Source organism: Benincasa hispida, chromosome 2 (genome assembly GCF_027475165.1).
Source record: "Benincasa hispida cultivar pf3 chromosome 2, pf3_genome.v1.1, whole genome shotgun sequence".
NCBI lineage: Eukaryota > Viridiplantae > Streptophyta > Magnoliopsida > Cucurbitales > Cucurbitaceae > Benincasa > Benincasa hispida.
Genome location: NC_143479.1, coordinates 9,555,270 through 9,572,465, shown reverse-complemented (window position 1 = coordinate 9,572,465; position 17,196 = coordinate 9,555,270). Strand labels below are relative to the sequence as shown.

The window sequence follows — 17,196 nt, the reverse complement described above, 5'->3', positions numbered from 1 at the left end:
TTTCATATCATTTCATCTCAAAATTGAATTCATGTGAGTTTTGTTTCTTTTACCATAAAAAATTTTCATTTGCAAGAAAAAAAAAACTTAGAAAACAATGGTCATAAGCAGTAGTAATACACGACAAAACTATGGTTGAGGTAATTATTCTTACTCAGATTATGATGGTCTTTCAAGACTTGACCATAACAATTTACCGTCTAACTTTTCACCGAATAGTTATTATCCATCTGAAGGAGGAAGATCATCGACCAATAAGATGTAACCACCAAGGTCTATATGTTGGCCAAACGAGTCCTATCATTTTCATTTAAGTAACTATCTTCAGCATTTTCAATATAGGATGACTTGGGAGCAATGATGTAGTTTTTTTTTTTTTTTTTTTTTAATGATCAATATTTTGAATTAGATGCTCCAAGGTCATCTTTTTGGTATTAGACGTGTAAGTTTTATAATAAATAATTTACAATTATTTTGTATGCAAATATTTCATGTCCTTTAATTTTGCATTAATTGTCAATATTTAATGTTATTTTTGTAATTATTTTTCCGTTTATTTTTTAAATTTCTGCACTTGCATTGACATTTACTTAAATATTTACACTATACCTCTAAATATTGTCTTATTTTATAAAAATGATGATTATAAATGGTAAAATATAGTCTAATTAGGTAATAATCAAAGTTTCATTAACTAATTATAATAATTTCCATCAATTTCCATAAAGTTCCCTGAAATTTTCATTGATATCGATATTTCCATAAAATCGGGACTTCGATATTCCTATCGACATCGATATTTGGAACCTTAATTTTACTATAATATTTAGAATTATCGATTCATCCCTCATATTGATAGCAAATCCTAAAAACATAAAAAAATATTGATGAAAATATTGACATATCGATGGAAATCTTATCCTATGAGTTTATGTTTGAATTACACAAATAAAAAAAACACACGCGCGTGCGAGTGTTTGTCTAACCAATTGTATTTCTCATCACATTAGACCCTAATAATTGTATTAATTTAAATCCTCCATTTTATTACGTTTGGATAAACACCATTTGAAACTTATGATTTTATCAACTAAATATTTAGATTTTCATAAGTAAATCAATTTGAATTCTCAGTTATAATTTTCTTTGAAAATCATTCACATATTAATCCTAAATTGTCTATTTTGTTAATTCAACATTTGAATAAGTCTACACGCCTATAAGAATTGATGCATTCACAATTTTCAAATGTAATTCTAATAAATTTAAACTCACTTATGATCATTTAAGGAGTTTAATTTTATAAGTCTCAAACGATATTTTTAGAATGTAATCTAAAAGTTGGTGTAAATTGATATATGCACAAAAGTTTATGATTTAAACTGATATAATTATTAGCTTAATGTTTTAATTGATACAATTTCAATGTTTAGGATATAAACTAATATTTTCTGTTATCATGAAGTTATTATGGCTCATTCTTATTCGTTCTGGGTCTTTGTGGGTTGCTTGGGTGGAGGCGTATTGTTTGAAAAGATAGTGTATTTGGGCTATCATAGCTTCTAAGTCTTCTTCTTGGTGATGGAGATCTATTCTTCGGGTTGATAATGGATATTGTTGTTCTGTCTGGTAAAACCCTTGGTTAGAAGGGGGCCCATTATTCAATAGTTTAGTAATCAGGTTATCTTGGATGCTAATTGGTCCCTTTATGCAAAGGTGTGTGATTTCTTGAGCCCTTATGAGAATGAGGTCTGACCTTCTAACTCTAGAGAGTTGGTGGACCTATTTGGGTAGGTTCATTTGATAAGAGTTGTGGTTGCTTGGGAGGACACTGTTTTCTGTCTCTATTGCCGAACCGGTGTGTTATCGATTGCTAGTACATGAGATTCTTTGCGCCCTACACATCTTGTAGTATCTTGGACCAGTCTTATTTTGTTTGGTAGGAATATTCTCATGCACTCCTTCATGCTTGGCTAGTTATTCAAAATCAATTGCAGACTCGTGAACGTGATCGTCTTTGGTGTTCTAATACCCCTAGCATTTGTGTTTTATGTCAAGTGGGTCTTGAGTCAAGAGATCACTTATTTTTTTACTATCCATCTAGTAAGTCTATTTGGTATGATATGCTTTTGTGGGATCTATGTTCTCATAGGATTTCATATTGGGAGACTAAGCGTACTTGAATTTGTTGTTTTGATCTCTGGTAACTGGTTGAGATGTAAAGTTTCAAGAGTTATTTGGTGTGTTGTAATTAACCATATTTAGCGTGAATGTAATTTATGAATCCATGGTGCTATCATGCATTCACTCCAGATAATGAGCCTGTGTTTGGATTGACTTTTTAAGTGTTCAAAAGTGGAAAAAAAAAAGTTTATAAACACTTAAAAAGTTAATCCTAATAGATCCTTAGTCTAATTATGCATTATTAGATTTTTATTTGTTGTTATAAGTGAACTGGGACTTCTCTGGTGAGGATTCATGGGGACTCTTTGCCTTGGGACCTTTTCTCTCGAGTTCCTCTGCTCCTCCTTTAGTTGCTTGTTTGGTTTGTTTTATTTGTTTTGATCTTGGTCTGTTTGTACCCGTGAAGTCCTTTGTTCTTTTAGGCAATATACTGCCCTTGTAAAAATAAAAAAAAAATAAAATAAAAAAAAAAACATGTCAAAGAAATAAGGAATTGTGAAAAATTGTGAAAACATACAAAGAAGAGAGGAAAGGTCAACGTGTACGAGAGGGAAAGGATAGGGTGAGGCAGACGGATTTGACAAAACGTGGAGCAAAGTATGGGTAATAGGATGGGATCGGCCCAATGGCCCACCTCATCTGCCGACTTTTCTCTCTCCTCTTTTATTTTTGCTGTCGGTGTTCTTTATTTGACAAGATTTGTTAGGCCCATAATGAGCCCAATCTTTAAGAACGAAGAGCCTTCCGTAATGGGCTTTCATTACATTGGGCCGATGGCGGCCCAAGTTACTGTAGAAAAGGTTAAATAAAAAAAAATTGTTTGACAGCTGTGGGATTTGAACCCACGCCCTTTCGGACCAGAGCCTAAATCTGGCGCCTTAGACCACTCGGCCAAACTGTCTTGATGAAACTAATGTCCACTAAATTAATATTACGATGTTTTTATTATATAACTTATGAATAAATTCTATACTCATTCATCGGTACCGATTTATATTTATATAATTGCTTTTATTAATCCCATCAATATGAAGGAAGGTTGAGAAATATATTTGAAACCATCAAAATTTTTAAGGTAGATTTACAAATTTATATATAATTTGATGAATAATATAATAGTCAAAATAACGTGAGGCATGTTTGAAATGATTTTTTAAAATTTTTAAGCATTTAAAAAGTTATTATAAATAAGTTTGTCAAATGCAAAAATAAGTCATTATATACAAGTTTCACTCGAACTATATTTAGGGTTTAGATACATTTACATACAAGATTAAAAAGATGAATTTAAAATTGAGAATGGTAAATAGTTTGCATATAATTATGACCAAATCACAATATTTTTTATGCTCTTAGGATTATACTCAACTCATTCTTTAATTTATCCAAAAAAAAAAAAAGAAAAAAAAAACGTCATTCTAAGAAGACAAAAAAACACCATTTTTTCTCTAAAAATGAGGTTAAAATAAAGTTGAATGAATAAAATAAAAAAATATAAGAAGACAAGACAAAAATGTGGTAACAATCACCTTCGAAAATGGCTGATTTAGTGTCGTCAATGAATTATATTTATATTATCTCTATTTGTCTTTTTTTTTTTTTTTTTTTTTTTTTTTTGAATTATTTGACTTTGCCTTATTTTATGATTATGAGATGGTATGATACTTAGAGGAGGAGGAAGAAGAAGAGGAAGGAAGGAAAAAAAAAAAAAAAAAAAAGGAAAATTCAACATAATTTTCTTCATGATTAAGTTTTATAGTTAAAATTGAGTGACATTTTGACAGCTATAAAGCATATCTAACACTATCTACGTAACCAAACCAAAACCCCACTATTTTAGATGATTGTGGGGGAGAGTAACTCCATTAAATTTATGCCTTAATAATAATGCTACCAACATCTGATTGGCAATATTTCAAAACCCCACTATTTCAAAAATCAAAATATGAAAGTAAATTTCCTCTCTACTCTATATAAATATAGTGTTCACACTTTCAACATCAACCTAACTCAATTAATATAAAATTTATATTATAAAATTTGAGTTTATATTCTTTTTTCCAGATAAATTCATGCATTTTCATTGTTTAATGTGCCTTTTTTTTATTAGAAATTAACATTATACATTTGATTTTTAAGTTTAGTGTGATTTAGAAGTTAGTCTTACAAATGTTCTTACTTAATTAACTTTGAAAAGTACTGATTGTATTTTCATCCTTTAGGATTGATTTAGATGGAATTAAAAGTATTTTCGAGAGTGATTCTAAAATGATTAAAATCACTTATGACATTTTTAAAATCACTTTGAAAATCCTTTTAATCATTCAAAATAAATTTTAATAATATGAAAATGGTGTTTAAAAGTACAAAATTAAATATTGAATTAATTTTGATTGATTAAAGATATATTTCGAAGTGATTTTGAAACCACATCTAAAAAAGAAAGCAAATCATTCACTAAACTCAAGAAAAAGCAGGCTATTTAATGATATGTTGGGGGTAAAAGCAATGAGAAGTAATTTTACAAAATTTTCATTGCAAAAATCCTCAACAACTGACCATGAGAAGGCTCAAAACTAAGTCTCATGCTCTTGAAAGCTGAAAATGAAATGTGTTTATGATGAATTTATTGCTAGAGCAAAAGAAGCTTCATTTATATATATATAAAAGAAATGCAATAAAAACAATCCAACAATTTTACAATTTGGTATCCTCTTTATTGTAAGGTCAAAGCTAAGCTATGATATCTCTGTACAACATAAAGAAAAGAATAATTTTGTGTTGACAATCAATATGAAATTTTCTCTTTTCAAGTAAAAACAAACAGGCCTGAGATTTCAATATCATGCAGGATCGCGGGTACAAAGGTTGTAACCAGAGATGAGTGAACTAAAAGCAAAAGCAACAAAGGCAAGGAAGGACATGCTGACCGATGCACTGGCCAACTGTGTGAACTCGTCTTTTCCCCAATTCGATTGCCAGTCATCAACACGCGTTGCGGCCGAGGAAGACGATGATATGAGAAGATATGCCAATACCTGCCATTACAATCAATAAAACAAGGATTGCATCATTAGTTAATACAGAAACCAAAGCAAGCAAAGTAGCTAACAATCTTGGGATATCAAGAAATTTCTGGTTGAGACTCGAGAGGGTGAAGACTTGATGATTAACAACTATGATTTCATCTCTGGATTGACTTTCTTTAGAACTCAAGAACATAGTTGTACAACCTATAGAATAAATCTTGTTCAAGTAAGATCGTCTGTTTGGATTGGATTTCTAAGTGCTTCAAATCATTTTTTTTCTTCATTTAGCAACACTTTTTAAGCCCTTAAAAAGGTCCATCCCAATAATCCCCTCGATATTTGAGAAACCAAATCTACACTCACGCAAGGACACAATCAATCATTAAAAGAGACAAGTGATCAGCAGATGTAAAATCAAGTTCGTCCCCACTTGAATGATCGTTTTAAATCAAGTAAAGCTTAGTCAAGTTATGAAGCAGAAAAAGGTTTCTCTATGCAATTCAGCGAGTTTCTTCTAGCCCAAGTATGCTATTCATCAGGTAACAGAATTGTACTAAGCAATCCTTTCAGTTTGACCATAGAATCACATTCATTGTAGCAGACTAGCAGTGAAAGCATGAGTCAAACAATATTCATTCAGCTTTGCATATTTGCGGAACTAACCTGATCCATGAAGAAGTCAAAATAACAACGAAATTGATGTCGTATCATATGGTTCTTCTTGATCAGAGTAAAGACAAGATCAAATGCTTGAAATGCCGCATACACGAAAGCAATTATATTCACAGTGAGGCAGTACCTGTTGACAATTAAACTTGATTAGATAATATAAGACAGGAAAACACATATAGACTTCTAGAAAATTGCAAAAAAGAGACCATTTCAAATAATTTGAAGAAAATGAATATGAAATATATCCCTTAAGTACGGCTTTCATGTTATAGCATGAAAAATTGATGTATTCTTGCAATACAAGTGAAGCTAAGAATAATGCCACATGATTGATCACCAAAAGGCATGGAAGTCAAGGAACAACCCTGATAAGTGAGATTGCTTCCACCACAATCCTTCACTCACAGTACACAAACTTGAAATTATATCAAAAACCAACATGAGAATTGAAAACAAAAGACTTGTAACTTAAAGCAGCAAACGACTCGGGGGAGGACATATAAAAGTTGTTATGTTAGAGACTTGGAACATGTCTTAAAAAGTTGTGGGTCAGACTGAATTAAATAGTGTAGTGAAAGGATTCATTTGGACTGTATATCATTGAAACTTGACAATCAATAGGGTGGAACGAAGGTGACAGCTCCATTTTTAACATGGCATTCGTCATTGAAAATAAGACGTACCTTGAAATTGAAGACTACAATTAAAGCACCAAATCATGTGATGACAATGTCGTATACAAGTAACAGAAGGATCTCAAAACCATTAATCCTAATAATTGTTTCAGGCTCTGATTCTCCTTGGAATGAAATTATAGTAAAAACCTATGAATGGATAGCTAATTGGTACGGTAAAAACCTATGAGGTCCCACTGGCCGTACTACAAGTTCAAGATTAGGTATGCATATGTAGTTGACGCCAAGTGCACAGTGAACTAAAATAGTTAAGTCTAGATAGATTAAACCGAAGGAATTGAAGAAACAGACACGTTTCATCAATTCAGGAAGAAGATAACAAAATGAAAATGTAAATTTCACACCAGCCAAAAGCAACTCCAATTCTCTAGTTTAAGAGCACTTAGGTAGTAAAACAGGAGTCAAGAATCAAAAGAAGAAGAAAAAAACCTGTATTCCTTGTAACGATCAAAGGAGTCGCCGCTCCAACCCTGAGTTTTATCAGACGCCATAACTGAAAACGAAATCAAGCAAACCGCCACTTCACAAACTCTAAAACCTAAAGCCGCCTTCGTCAACGCATCGTCTTTCGACCTCCTCGACATCGGCGCCATTTGCTTCACCGGCGATCTTCCACCTCCACCTCCACCTCCACCACCATTCTCCTCACCTCCACCACCAGCCGGCCCTACTTTGGTAACCGACTGCGGCACTTCTTCTTTCATTGCTCGATTAAACATAACCTTAGAAGAAGTCGACCTATCTCCAGTAAAGTTCACGTTCTCCGGCGGCATCCGAGAGCCGGCATAAGGAGACGGAAGGGGAGAGAACTGAGTACTCTTATCAACAACATCAACAACAACAATCGCCTTGGAGTTATCCGGCAGCTTCTCAGGGGAGGTATCGGGAGAGGCATAAGGAGGGGTCTCCGGAGGGTCACCGGCGTCGGATCGGAGCGGGGAATGGAAACGCAATGGTGAATGAGGAGACTCCATATGACTGTGAACCGATGACTCGGAATTTCTTGACGACGATTTCTTCATGGACGACGAGTCGTTCGATCTTTGAGCTTTCAATTTAGTTTCAATCATTTTTTGTTAGAAATTTGAGGGATTTTAATGAAATTATTTTGGAAAAAGAAAAAGGAAAAAAAGAAAAAGGAAAAAGGAAAAAGGAAAGGCTGTTTGGGAAGTCGGAAAAAAAGAAAGGGAAAGCGGAGGACTTTAGTGGGACTCGTCTCTAAGTTCGCGTTTGTAAATTTAAAGCCACGTGGCATCCTTTGATTAATGGGATTAAAGTCGGAGGAGAATATATTCCAGTGTGGTACAGTGTACACAGTTTTGAACAAGGTGAAATAATCTGACGTTCAGAATGGGAATAATCACAAGGACTCTGATACACGTAATGTTTAGTATGACGTGGAAGATTGTAATTTGATGACAAAGTTTTGAGAACAGTGGATGTGACCGTATTTTAGAGCCTCTCCGACAAAGTAAAGTGAGCTGCCAAGCGAAGCCTACGATTCCGTTTATTTATTTATTTTAATTTCTAATCTTTCGTCTGGTTGAATGTGGCGCTCTTACTCCCTTCTTACGACGTCGTTTTTGTAATGAATTTGTGTTCTCCCACTTCCGTCGTGTTATTTCCCTTCAAAATTAGATGCGTCATTAATACATATATAATATACATATATAACATAAATTTTATTTTATAAATTTTACGTTATTCTTACCACTTCCTTAAAAAGCATAATAAAAATTTCTTTTTATTATTTTTAAGTATCCCTACATTTTGAATTTATTCAATATTAATCCATATATTCACTACATATTAACATTTTTACTATAAATTTTAAGAACATATTCAGATATTATATTTTCTTACAATGAAATTATTATTGTTTTTTGATCAATTTAGATGAAATTAACTTTGAGCGAGTTTAAAATTTATTGAAAGTACATAGCATAAAAGTAGATAATTGAAATTACATAGACTAAAATTGAACAAATTTTGGACAAAAGAATATTTTAACCCTAATTTTACTTGCATAATAAACAACATATGTGAGTATCGAAATTTACATGCACTAGGCAATTATCCAACCCTACAATTTTTAGTCATCAAGAAACTTGAGGAATCTCAACATCACAAGGAATTTCAATATCTTAAGGGGGTAGTTGAAGTTTGAATGGTCTGAAAATTTTTTTAAAAAAAAAAAAAAAACACAAAGATTGAGAAGAACATAACAGAAAAGAACAAATGGTTGATAATATTTTAGAGAATATTTGCATGGCTTTGCTTGCAAAAGGAATTTGATAATTATAAATTGTTAGGTTTGCTTCCAAGAACAATGATCAAGTCTAGCCAATTGTAAGGCGAGGTCATCTATGATTGACCGTGCTTCATCATAGGATGTATAAGAGAAGTATCTCAAATTCCTATTAAGAATATCTGTATGCATCCCATCAAATTATCCAATTACATGACGAATTGACTTTACTTCTTTATAGTATTTGAATTATGTGTGATGAAAGTGAGATGCATAAATATAGGTGCAACTGCTCAATATTTAAATCCACATCCAACTGTTATCATGAGACAACCACATTGAATAATTTGTGCGAATCAACTCTAAAATATAGTTTGATAGAATAGCACATAATAATGGAAGCTAGCTTTTTATTTTGCAGGCCCCATTTTCAGCTACAAAAAGTGGAAAGAAAAACTATATACATAAAAATTTCATTCACTCCTTCAAGAAAAGCAAGATTCCAATTTGAAACACCAACTTTATGATCCCTTCTTGCACCTTTTTATTTGCTTCTCCATGGCATAAAAACTTGAAAAGTAATTCATGAAGTAGACTCCCCTCATCCATAATATGTAAAGGCATCATTTTGTAATGTTATGTAGTGGACCTTCCTTACTTACCCACTTCCCTTTACACAAAAGAATATACTTAAAACACAGCCAAGAAAAGCATAGTATTTCTTTATGATCAACAAAAAGAGGAACCACTAGCAATGGCTTTTCTGCTTTAAAGCCACGGTTTACTTTTCATTCCCAATCAACCATAACCTTTCCTGCTTAATCTCCCCCTCTCTTTCCTTTTGTATTTTAGCAATGAATTCAAAAGTTGAGTGCTTTTGTTAATAATAACATAAAAAGCCATCCATCAAGATGCAACACACAACAGCTGTAGTTTGAAAGCTTCATTGAATATTCAGGTTAGGTGGTACTACAAAAGGTCATGGCCTATATTTCACATATTATTGACTAGATGTCAAATATTTTCACAGAAACTCTTCCAGAATCACACCATTATATGTTGAATCATCAAAATTTGATATATACCTCAGGGGAAAAGGGAGTAGAAGATATACTTATAATTATTAAAGACCAAAATTTTGCCTGAAAGAAGAAATGCAGTGGAAAATACGTAGCTGGAAGAGTCTTCTTCGCTCAAACCTTTCGTTATAGAAATTAGAACGTTCTTCCTGTTGTGAAGCCAGGCACTGTCATTCATCAGATTCGAAAAGGAAACTGAATTAAGTTGTGAGGCAGGAATCGAGCATATATCATTCGGGTAACTTCAAGCGGTTGAAGAGTACAAGGAAACTTTGCTCAGGATCTACGAAGAGAAACCCGAGATCTGCACCTTTGACGTATGGCCCAATACCCTGCAGAATTGGAGATGAAATCAAATGTACCGATACAAATACAAATAGTATGGTTCTTATTCTTAGGGAAGTTCTTATCAGTTGACTTACCCTGCCATTTAGTTGGAGAAGTTCTCCATCAACCCATTGTGGATTTCGGAACCCAAGTTCAGCTTTTCTACCTTGACCTTTATAACTTGCAACCTGAATACACAAGATTTAATCTGGGCTGAACATAACATTTCAACAAAATTTAAAGTGTGTGCATCAAAACCTCTCTAACAAGTTTTATTTAGGAAGTCACACACTGCAAACCAGAAAGCATATGCTAACAACCATGGAAAGTTGAAAGGACATATGGTAAATACCACTCCCAATTCATCTGGATACATTCCACGGTTGGCCGTGTGGTTTCCTCTCCCAATTTTAGCCCGAAAAGTGACCTAAACGTATAAAAACATCAGGTCTAGAACACGAGAACGATTCAAAACATGCAAACAGAAAACTTTTCATTGCACTTAACGGGTAAAATCATAACAATATTAGAATTCAATTTAGACCTGGCCGGCAGGAATATTAAGATCACCAGTCAGCTTTACTGCCTCTACATACTCAAAGAACTCCATATCTGAAGTTTTGTCCTTGTTATCCAAATCATTCCAATGTCCAAATTTTCGTCTCAGCTGCACCACCTCAGTGCCATAAGGGCCGAATGCACCAACATAGAGACCTGATCCACAACACGCGTTATCACCATCTAAACACATTGATGCAACTTATGTCAAAACAAGAATAGTCGACTTACCATCAAATGGATCTAGGTCTCCTCTCGATGTGGTAATCCGGTTGAAAGTAGTATATTCAGATAGTTTACTCCGCTTCTGTGCTTGACTGACTGCCAGTTTGACTATCTCACGAACATTCCTTGAAATCTAGAATGAAGTGGTTCGGTGATTTTACAATGAAAAAGAAATTGTAATAGATAGAAGCCACAGGGCATAGGCATTGAGGAGCTTGTCTTATCCATAGTCACCTTAATAGAAACCCTAATTTAAGTAGTACAAACCATATACCCAGTAAGGCAATCAATTCAGAACTCCCCTCCTACTGTACAGGACAGTTAAAGCTATGAAATACCGAAACATACAATTCAATTACAAATCTCATTATTATCTACACTAAGTCTAAACTTTTATGTCAGTCTGATTAGTCAATCTATGTAACTTATTTTGCTTCCTATAAAAGGGGGGAAAAGACAATTTCTCAACCCATGGCATTGGATATAAGCTCACCTTGGGAGAAACCTTATCAACACCCCAAAATGCTTTGGCAAAATCAGCTGGCATAAGCTCAGAAACACCTTGGGCTGCTAAAGCTGCCACTTTGACCTTCGAGACTTTATTTTCTGAAGCATCAAGATCGAGGCCTCTCCCAGGAATATGCAGCACAAAAGAATCTCTATCCATATCCTGAATATAAGCTGGATGGCGTACAAACTCATCCTTTGTAGGAGTCTCTTCACTGTTATGTACAACCCCACCAATATAAAGCTTCATATCTAAATCTTTTTCATCATCACTAGCATCGGTATTCTCACCTAATGGAACTGCCTCAGGCCGAATCTCGTCTAACTTATCCATTTCATCATCAGAATTCCCACTAGTCCCTGTCTTCTCGCTATCTTCTTGCATCAATTGCTTGACAGAGTTAGCATCCTCAATGACTTCCTCAGGAACATTGGTATTCGTTACTTTAATTTTCAATCCCGGAATTTTATCTTTCAAAAAATTTATCACCCCCTTTATTCCCTCCTCAGTAGCTCCTTCCAAAGTGACATCCTTTTCTTCGCTTTGCTCCTTTGTGGCCTCATTCTCTGGAATGTCTACAACAGCTTGATTCTTGACTCCAGATGTGGAGGGGCTATTTGGAGGCTCTGATGGTGGACTTGTTGAGATTTTTGAATTTCCTTTGGATCGTTGCAAATACACTACCTGCAGCGTACACGAATTGAAACAACCTCTCATTAACTTTTAATGTCTGATACATGGTAAAAGACAAACAAACAGCTCCTATTTAAGAAAAAAATAAACATAAATGTATTCTATTGTTAGCCATCGTACCCAACTAAAAGTAAATTTGGCCTGGATTTCTCATGATGCAAAGCAAAAGATATTGGATTTGAGATAGAGAATAAGCATTAAATTATGGGTTAAACATAATTTCACTCCTTAGCAAACTGAAAACCCTTGAGTTCCAATTTTAAAAGCAAAACCTCAATGCAGGTTATTTACGTCCTATTCAATTGAACTCTGAAGCCAAGTAGGCAGCAAAAATCTCAAATTTGAAAGAGAACATGAGAAGGCTTATATGACAGATATAAAATCAATATTTACTCAGAAAAATGGCTAACAATTTCAACTTTTCAAGTGAGGATGCAGTATAGCACCTGCATGACATATTTCTCTTCATCATCTTTGACAATAAAAATCTCAAACAGTGGAGTTCCTGGTGATGCAGTGACCAACTGTCTGTGGCAGACAATAATTATGAGTGAGAGTTTCCTAAATAATAATGGTGTCTGTTTTCACAAATGAGACAGAGATTTTACCTTGGACTGTAACCCCTCCCAATAAATCTCCCAACACCAGGAGTTATACGTATTAATCTGCCAAAGGGATCATCAGAATCTTGAGAGTACCCCACCCACCATCCCACCTGCTCAAAAAATGGGAAATGTCAACAAATTTTCATTAAAAAGTAGATAGATTTGATTTCAGCAAATATCATGTCCCAGTCTCCCTTGTATTGAAAAAAGCCAATAAGGACATTGTGATATTTCATATAGAAAGCATATCAGATCGTGAGAAGAAAAATCAAATGTTTATTCAAGAAGGCCCTGAGAGACGGCACGGCAACTGGCTCATAATTAAAAGACCAACTTCCCATGTTTATCACCTGATAAGTAGATAACTACGAACCACTTCTGTTTCATTGTTCATTAACAAATTTTTGGCAACAAACTTAGGAAGACACGTGAGAAAAAGTATCCCAATTCAGCATATAAAGATAACAATGATCAAGAAATAAAGGGCATGTTTGGAAAAGCTTTCTAAGTACTTAAAAATGTGTTTTTAAGCACTTCAAAAGTCATTTCAAATAAGCCCCAAAATGTTTTTGGGTAAAATCCTGCAAAATTACCAATCCACTTCCTGTGCATTTACACAACATCGAGGCATCTTGGTATCGCTCATCCTCTATTGCACACTGCAAATGTATAGAAAAGTTACACTAAGAGGTGCCATAAAGTGGACAATCTTGGCAAGTAACATAGATCTTGTTTTGACCTTCAACTGGTGCATAATTTCAGCAACACTGTCCTTTTGTGTAGTTTCAGCAATCGCCAGTTTCAATTTTGCAGCTTCTTCAAAGTCTTCTTTCTCAACAGCCTCTTCAAGTTGAAACTGTAACACACCGGCTAGAACTCATGAGCCAATAACAAGTAAAATACCAACTAAATTAACAAAGGAGTAGAATTCAACATAACAACAACAAGAACACTAACATGTAATAAAAAGTAAGGAAGTACATATGTAAGAGAACAATTGATTAAACTATTGCTCACAAACATGTTTGTTCAAATTACCCAGTTGAGTTGTGTTTGAGAAGTGAAATATGGAAAAAAGCAAAACGGGTGAAAAAAAACGGCTGAAAAGACAACTGAAAAAGAAGATAAAATCCAACTATTACATTAGAGAATGAACATAAAATTCCATTTCATGACCCTAATTTTTCATTAAGAGGCATTAAAACTCTCAACTCTAATCATCACCCGAACAAAGAATAAAACCCACTCGATAAAATCCAGAGTCATCCCAATCTCTCATGTACACAAACAAATCATGACGGAAAGAACCGCACCTTGAGAACAGAGGCAAAGCTTTCAGCCTGTTCCATTTCAGAGAAATACCGGTTCCACCTAACCCAATCCCATTCCAAACATGATGAAGAAGATGAAGACGAAGAGTTACTATTGGTGTTGCTAGTACCGCCATTTCCAGTGCAACGACAAAACAAGGCAGAATTTCTAGGATTTCTGGTGGAAGTAATAGAAAGCTTCGGCTGATTGTGAATAGCGCAACCCCAACTCATAAACAGCTTCGAATCATTAGATTTCTTGGGAGATGAATCGAAACAACAAAAGGGACTGAATTGGATCATGGGTATTGCTTGTCCAGCAACCCCCATCTTGCAGATTTCACTGTTCTTCGGCTCTCTTGACTGCCCCCTTCGTCTTCTTCTTCTTGTTGTTCTTGTTGTTCTTGTTCGGGTTGGGTTGGCGTTAGATTTTGAGAACTTCCAGTGTAGGTGTGAGAGGGAAAGAAGAGAAAGAAGTCTGTGATCGATGAAAGGATAGAATTCTTCGTGCCTCGGATAACCTTTTAGCCTATTTTCAATAACAAGGCCCATCAAGATTTGTAGGCTTCCTTTATGAACAAAAACAGCTCTTATGGCTACCTGTACCACCGAACCGAAAAGCAAATAAATTGTTCTTTTATAGTATAAAATTAATATTTTGTAGTGGAATTAAGGGGCAAAATAGATGTAGAGAAAATATATTATAATAAAATATAAATATTGTCACAACCCCCCCAGATTGGACTTTTTGTACATATGACTCTTTTTGGAACCAAATGAAAAATGAGTACTTTTTTAAATTGGATAAAAAGTGACATTTTGCTTATGCCAGCATCCTGTGAATTTACTTATTCGATCCTAAAACCTATATGTGTGCTATGATTTATAAGTTTTCTTGATACTTGATCCTCGATATCATGCTTGATGCTCTACGCTCTATACTTTATGTTATATGATCTATGTTATATACTAGTTGCATGCTACTCGATACTTGATGCTTCATGTTTGATGCATTACACTTTATACTCTATTTTATATGCTCTATGCTATATACTGGCTATATGTTAATCGATCCTTGATACTCTAGGTCCTATGTTGTATACTCTATGCTCGATTCAAAAGTTCACTTGATGCTCGATGCTCTAATGCTATATACTCTATGTTTGATACTCGATTCAAAGAAACGCAAAGAAAGGGGAAAAAGGAATAAATGCACAAAAAATAACAAAAAAAAAAAAGGAAGAAGAAATGCAAAAAAGAAAAAAAGAATCGTAGAAAAAAAAGGAAAAACGAAGAAGAAGAAACTCAGAGAAAATGAAAAAAAAAATTAAAAAAACATTGCAAAATCAAGAAAATGAAATAATAATGCATTTAGAGTTAAAAGTGGTAATTTTACACAATGATGACATAAGCAAAAGGCCAGATTTCATTGGTTTTCAAAATGGGATCTATTTTTTATTTGTGGCTTCTATTTTGGGTCATCTATGCCATTTTTCGCTCTCATGTTACCCACTTAATCAAAGAGAGAATGTGATGGTAGCAGTTATTAATAATTTTATGGCACTTACTTCCCATCTAGACTTCCTTAACCTGCTTAAACAACATTGGATATATTACACCACTACATACAACTCTTATCACGACTTAGTAAAATAATCTGAGTAACCAGGGTTCAACACACACTGCATACATAACATAAGTACATATACCAAAACCTAATGGGTCCCAAAACTCCTTACAAGTCCCTAAATATGAACAACACATATGTACAACATTTTTAAGATAAACATCTAAATTCACTTCTGTCTTTAAGCTTTAACTCGAGTCCTTGAGTGGTAGAGTAACAGGGCAGCCAATCTCTAGGGAGGTGACCACTACCCGTGGATGAAAAAACATTTGAAAGAATGAGCTACTTGCTCAATGAGTGACCATTTAAAACATATATACTGAAAACTACCAAACAAACTTATACTTAAAACTTTGAACATGGAACTGCTAGAAAACATTAACTGACGTAATCTCTAGTTGAGAGAGGACTCTTTTGCTCAATCCCTCAACGTAAATCCTTAGTTGGTGTGGAGTACTTTCAACACAACCAACGTAAACTCTATCTACGTGCACATGGTAATATCTAAGTACTGTCATACCTTAGTGGGGGGTCCAGATACCTTCTCGATGTCCTTCAGTATCGAGTTCATCATTAAAACATTCCCAGATACCTTCTCAAGGTCCTTCAGTATCGGGTTAATAATAATCATCATAAAACTCATACTTTGGAATAAAGCATACTTTGAAAGAATAAGTTATATAAATCATTTGCTTAAACATCTTTACCTTTTAACATGAACTACTGACACATGTTTCATAACATAAAGTATAGAAATACTTAAATCGTGCTCTCATAGAACTTTAAACTAAACACGCATTTAGAAAACTCTTGGAAAACTAGTTTTCTTGGAAATCATCATATTCATACTTAGAAATAAAAGCATGTACGAAAACTAGTTTCTTAAGTAAAACATGTGTTTACTAAATTTTGTCACTCACAACCTTAGGCGTCATACCTAAGGTTGATGGTCTTCCCTATTGGCGCTAACCCTGTGAAAATGATAAACATGTTTGGTTAATGCTATTAGTCCCCTTATAAGACTAACTCACTTAAACAAGCTTAATATTTAACTTAAAACATCATTTCCCATCTCAACGCATACCTCCTCCATGCATTCAACACTTAGAAAATTTCTTGGGTGAAGTTGCTTAGCTATGTGGCCACCAAACCACCCCATTCGTCAACGCACACCTCTTTAACATAGTCACACGCTACAAAGCACACCCAACATGCCTACGCTCAGTGCCTCAAGCGCACGCTCGCACAGCCCTTGCACGCAGCCTTACGCTCACCTTGCTTTTGCGCATGCCTGCAACCTGCTTGGTCGAGTTGCCTACTTGCTTAACGGCTGCAGCTGCCTGCTTATTCAACCAAAATTTCCATATTCAATTTTGAGCTCGAATAACTTTTTTTCAGACATTATTTTGGAAAATTTCCTTCTACAAACTTGTTTA

General features: G+C 34.3%; 2 protein-coding genes and 1 non-coding gene across 3 annotated transcripts; all 3 read right to left on the bottom strand.

Annotated features, from left to right (window-relative positions):
• Positions 1-3,005: 3,005 nt before the first annotated feature.
• Positions 3,006-3,085, bottom strand: TRNAL-UAG (transfer RNA leucine (anticodon UAG)). Its single transcript has one exon. It is a non-coding gene; the product is annotated as a tRNA-Leu (tRNA).
• A 1,724-nt stretch (positions 3,086-4,809) lies between these two features.
• LOC120070642 (CASP-like protein 4A2) lies at positions 4,810-7,787 on the bottom strand. The gene is made up of 3 exons (XM_039022471.2): positions 7,010-7,787; positions 5,877-6,012; positions 4,810-5,222 (listed from the first exon to the last, which is right to left on the bottom strand). The coding sequence occupies exons 1-3, from the start codon at positions 7,648-7,650 to the stop codon at positions 5,028-5,030; spliced, it is 972 nt and encodes a 323-aa protein (XP_038878399.1). The 5' UTR covers positions 7,651-7,787; the 3' UTR covers positions 4,810-5,027.
• A 1,969-nt stretch (positions 7,788-9,756) lies between these two features.
• Positions 9,757-14,758, bottom strand: EX2 (UvrB/UvrC domain protein (DUF3506)). Its single transcript, XM_039023507.2, has 11 exons — positions 14,137-14,758; positions 13,563-13,679; positions 13,417-13,482; positions 12,827-12,933; positions 12,665-12,746; positions 11,511-12,209; positions 11,024-11,150; positions 10,779-10,948; positions 10,587-10,661; positions 10,330-10,422; positions 9,757-10,239 (listed from the first exon to the last, which is right to left on the bottom strand). Exons 1-11 carry the CDS (start codon positions 14,683-14,685, stop codon positions 10,138-10,140), a joined length of 2,187 nt encoding a protein of 728 aa, XP_038879435.1. The 5' UTR covers positions 14,686-14,758; the 3' UTR covers positions 9,757-10,137.
• Positions 14,759-17,196: the final 2,438 nt, after the last annotated feature.

Bases quoted from the DNA above. Each gene is read 5' to 3' on its own strand.
- EX2 (XM_039023507.2), bottom strand. From the start codon at position 14,685: ATGGGCCTTGTTATTGAAAATAGGCTAAAAGGTTATCCGAGGCACGAA. The intron at 13,680-14,136 runs GTGCGGTTCTTT...GGTGTGTTACAG, and splicing joins GCTTTGCCTCTGTTCTCAAG to TTTCAACTTGAAGAGGCTGT. The intron at 12,210-12,664 runs GTGCTATACTGC...TGTACGCTGCAG, and splicing joins AAGAGAAATATGTCATGCAG to GTAGTGTATTTGCAACGATC.
- LOC120070642 (XM_039022471.2), bottom strand. From the start codon at position 7,650: ATGATTGAAACTAAATTGAAAGCTCAAAGATCGAACGACTCGTCGTCC. The intron at 6,013-7,009 runs GTTTTTTTCTTC...AATTGTCAACAG, and splicing joins GATCGTTACAAGGAATACAG to GTACTGCCTCACTGTGAATA. The intron at 5,223-5,876 runs GTTAGTTCCGCA...TTGTAATGGCAG, and splicing joins TTGACTTCTTCATGGATCAG to GTATTGGCATATCTTCTCAT.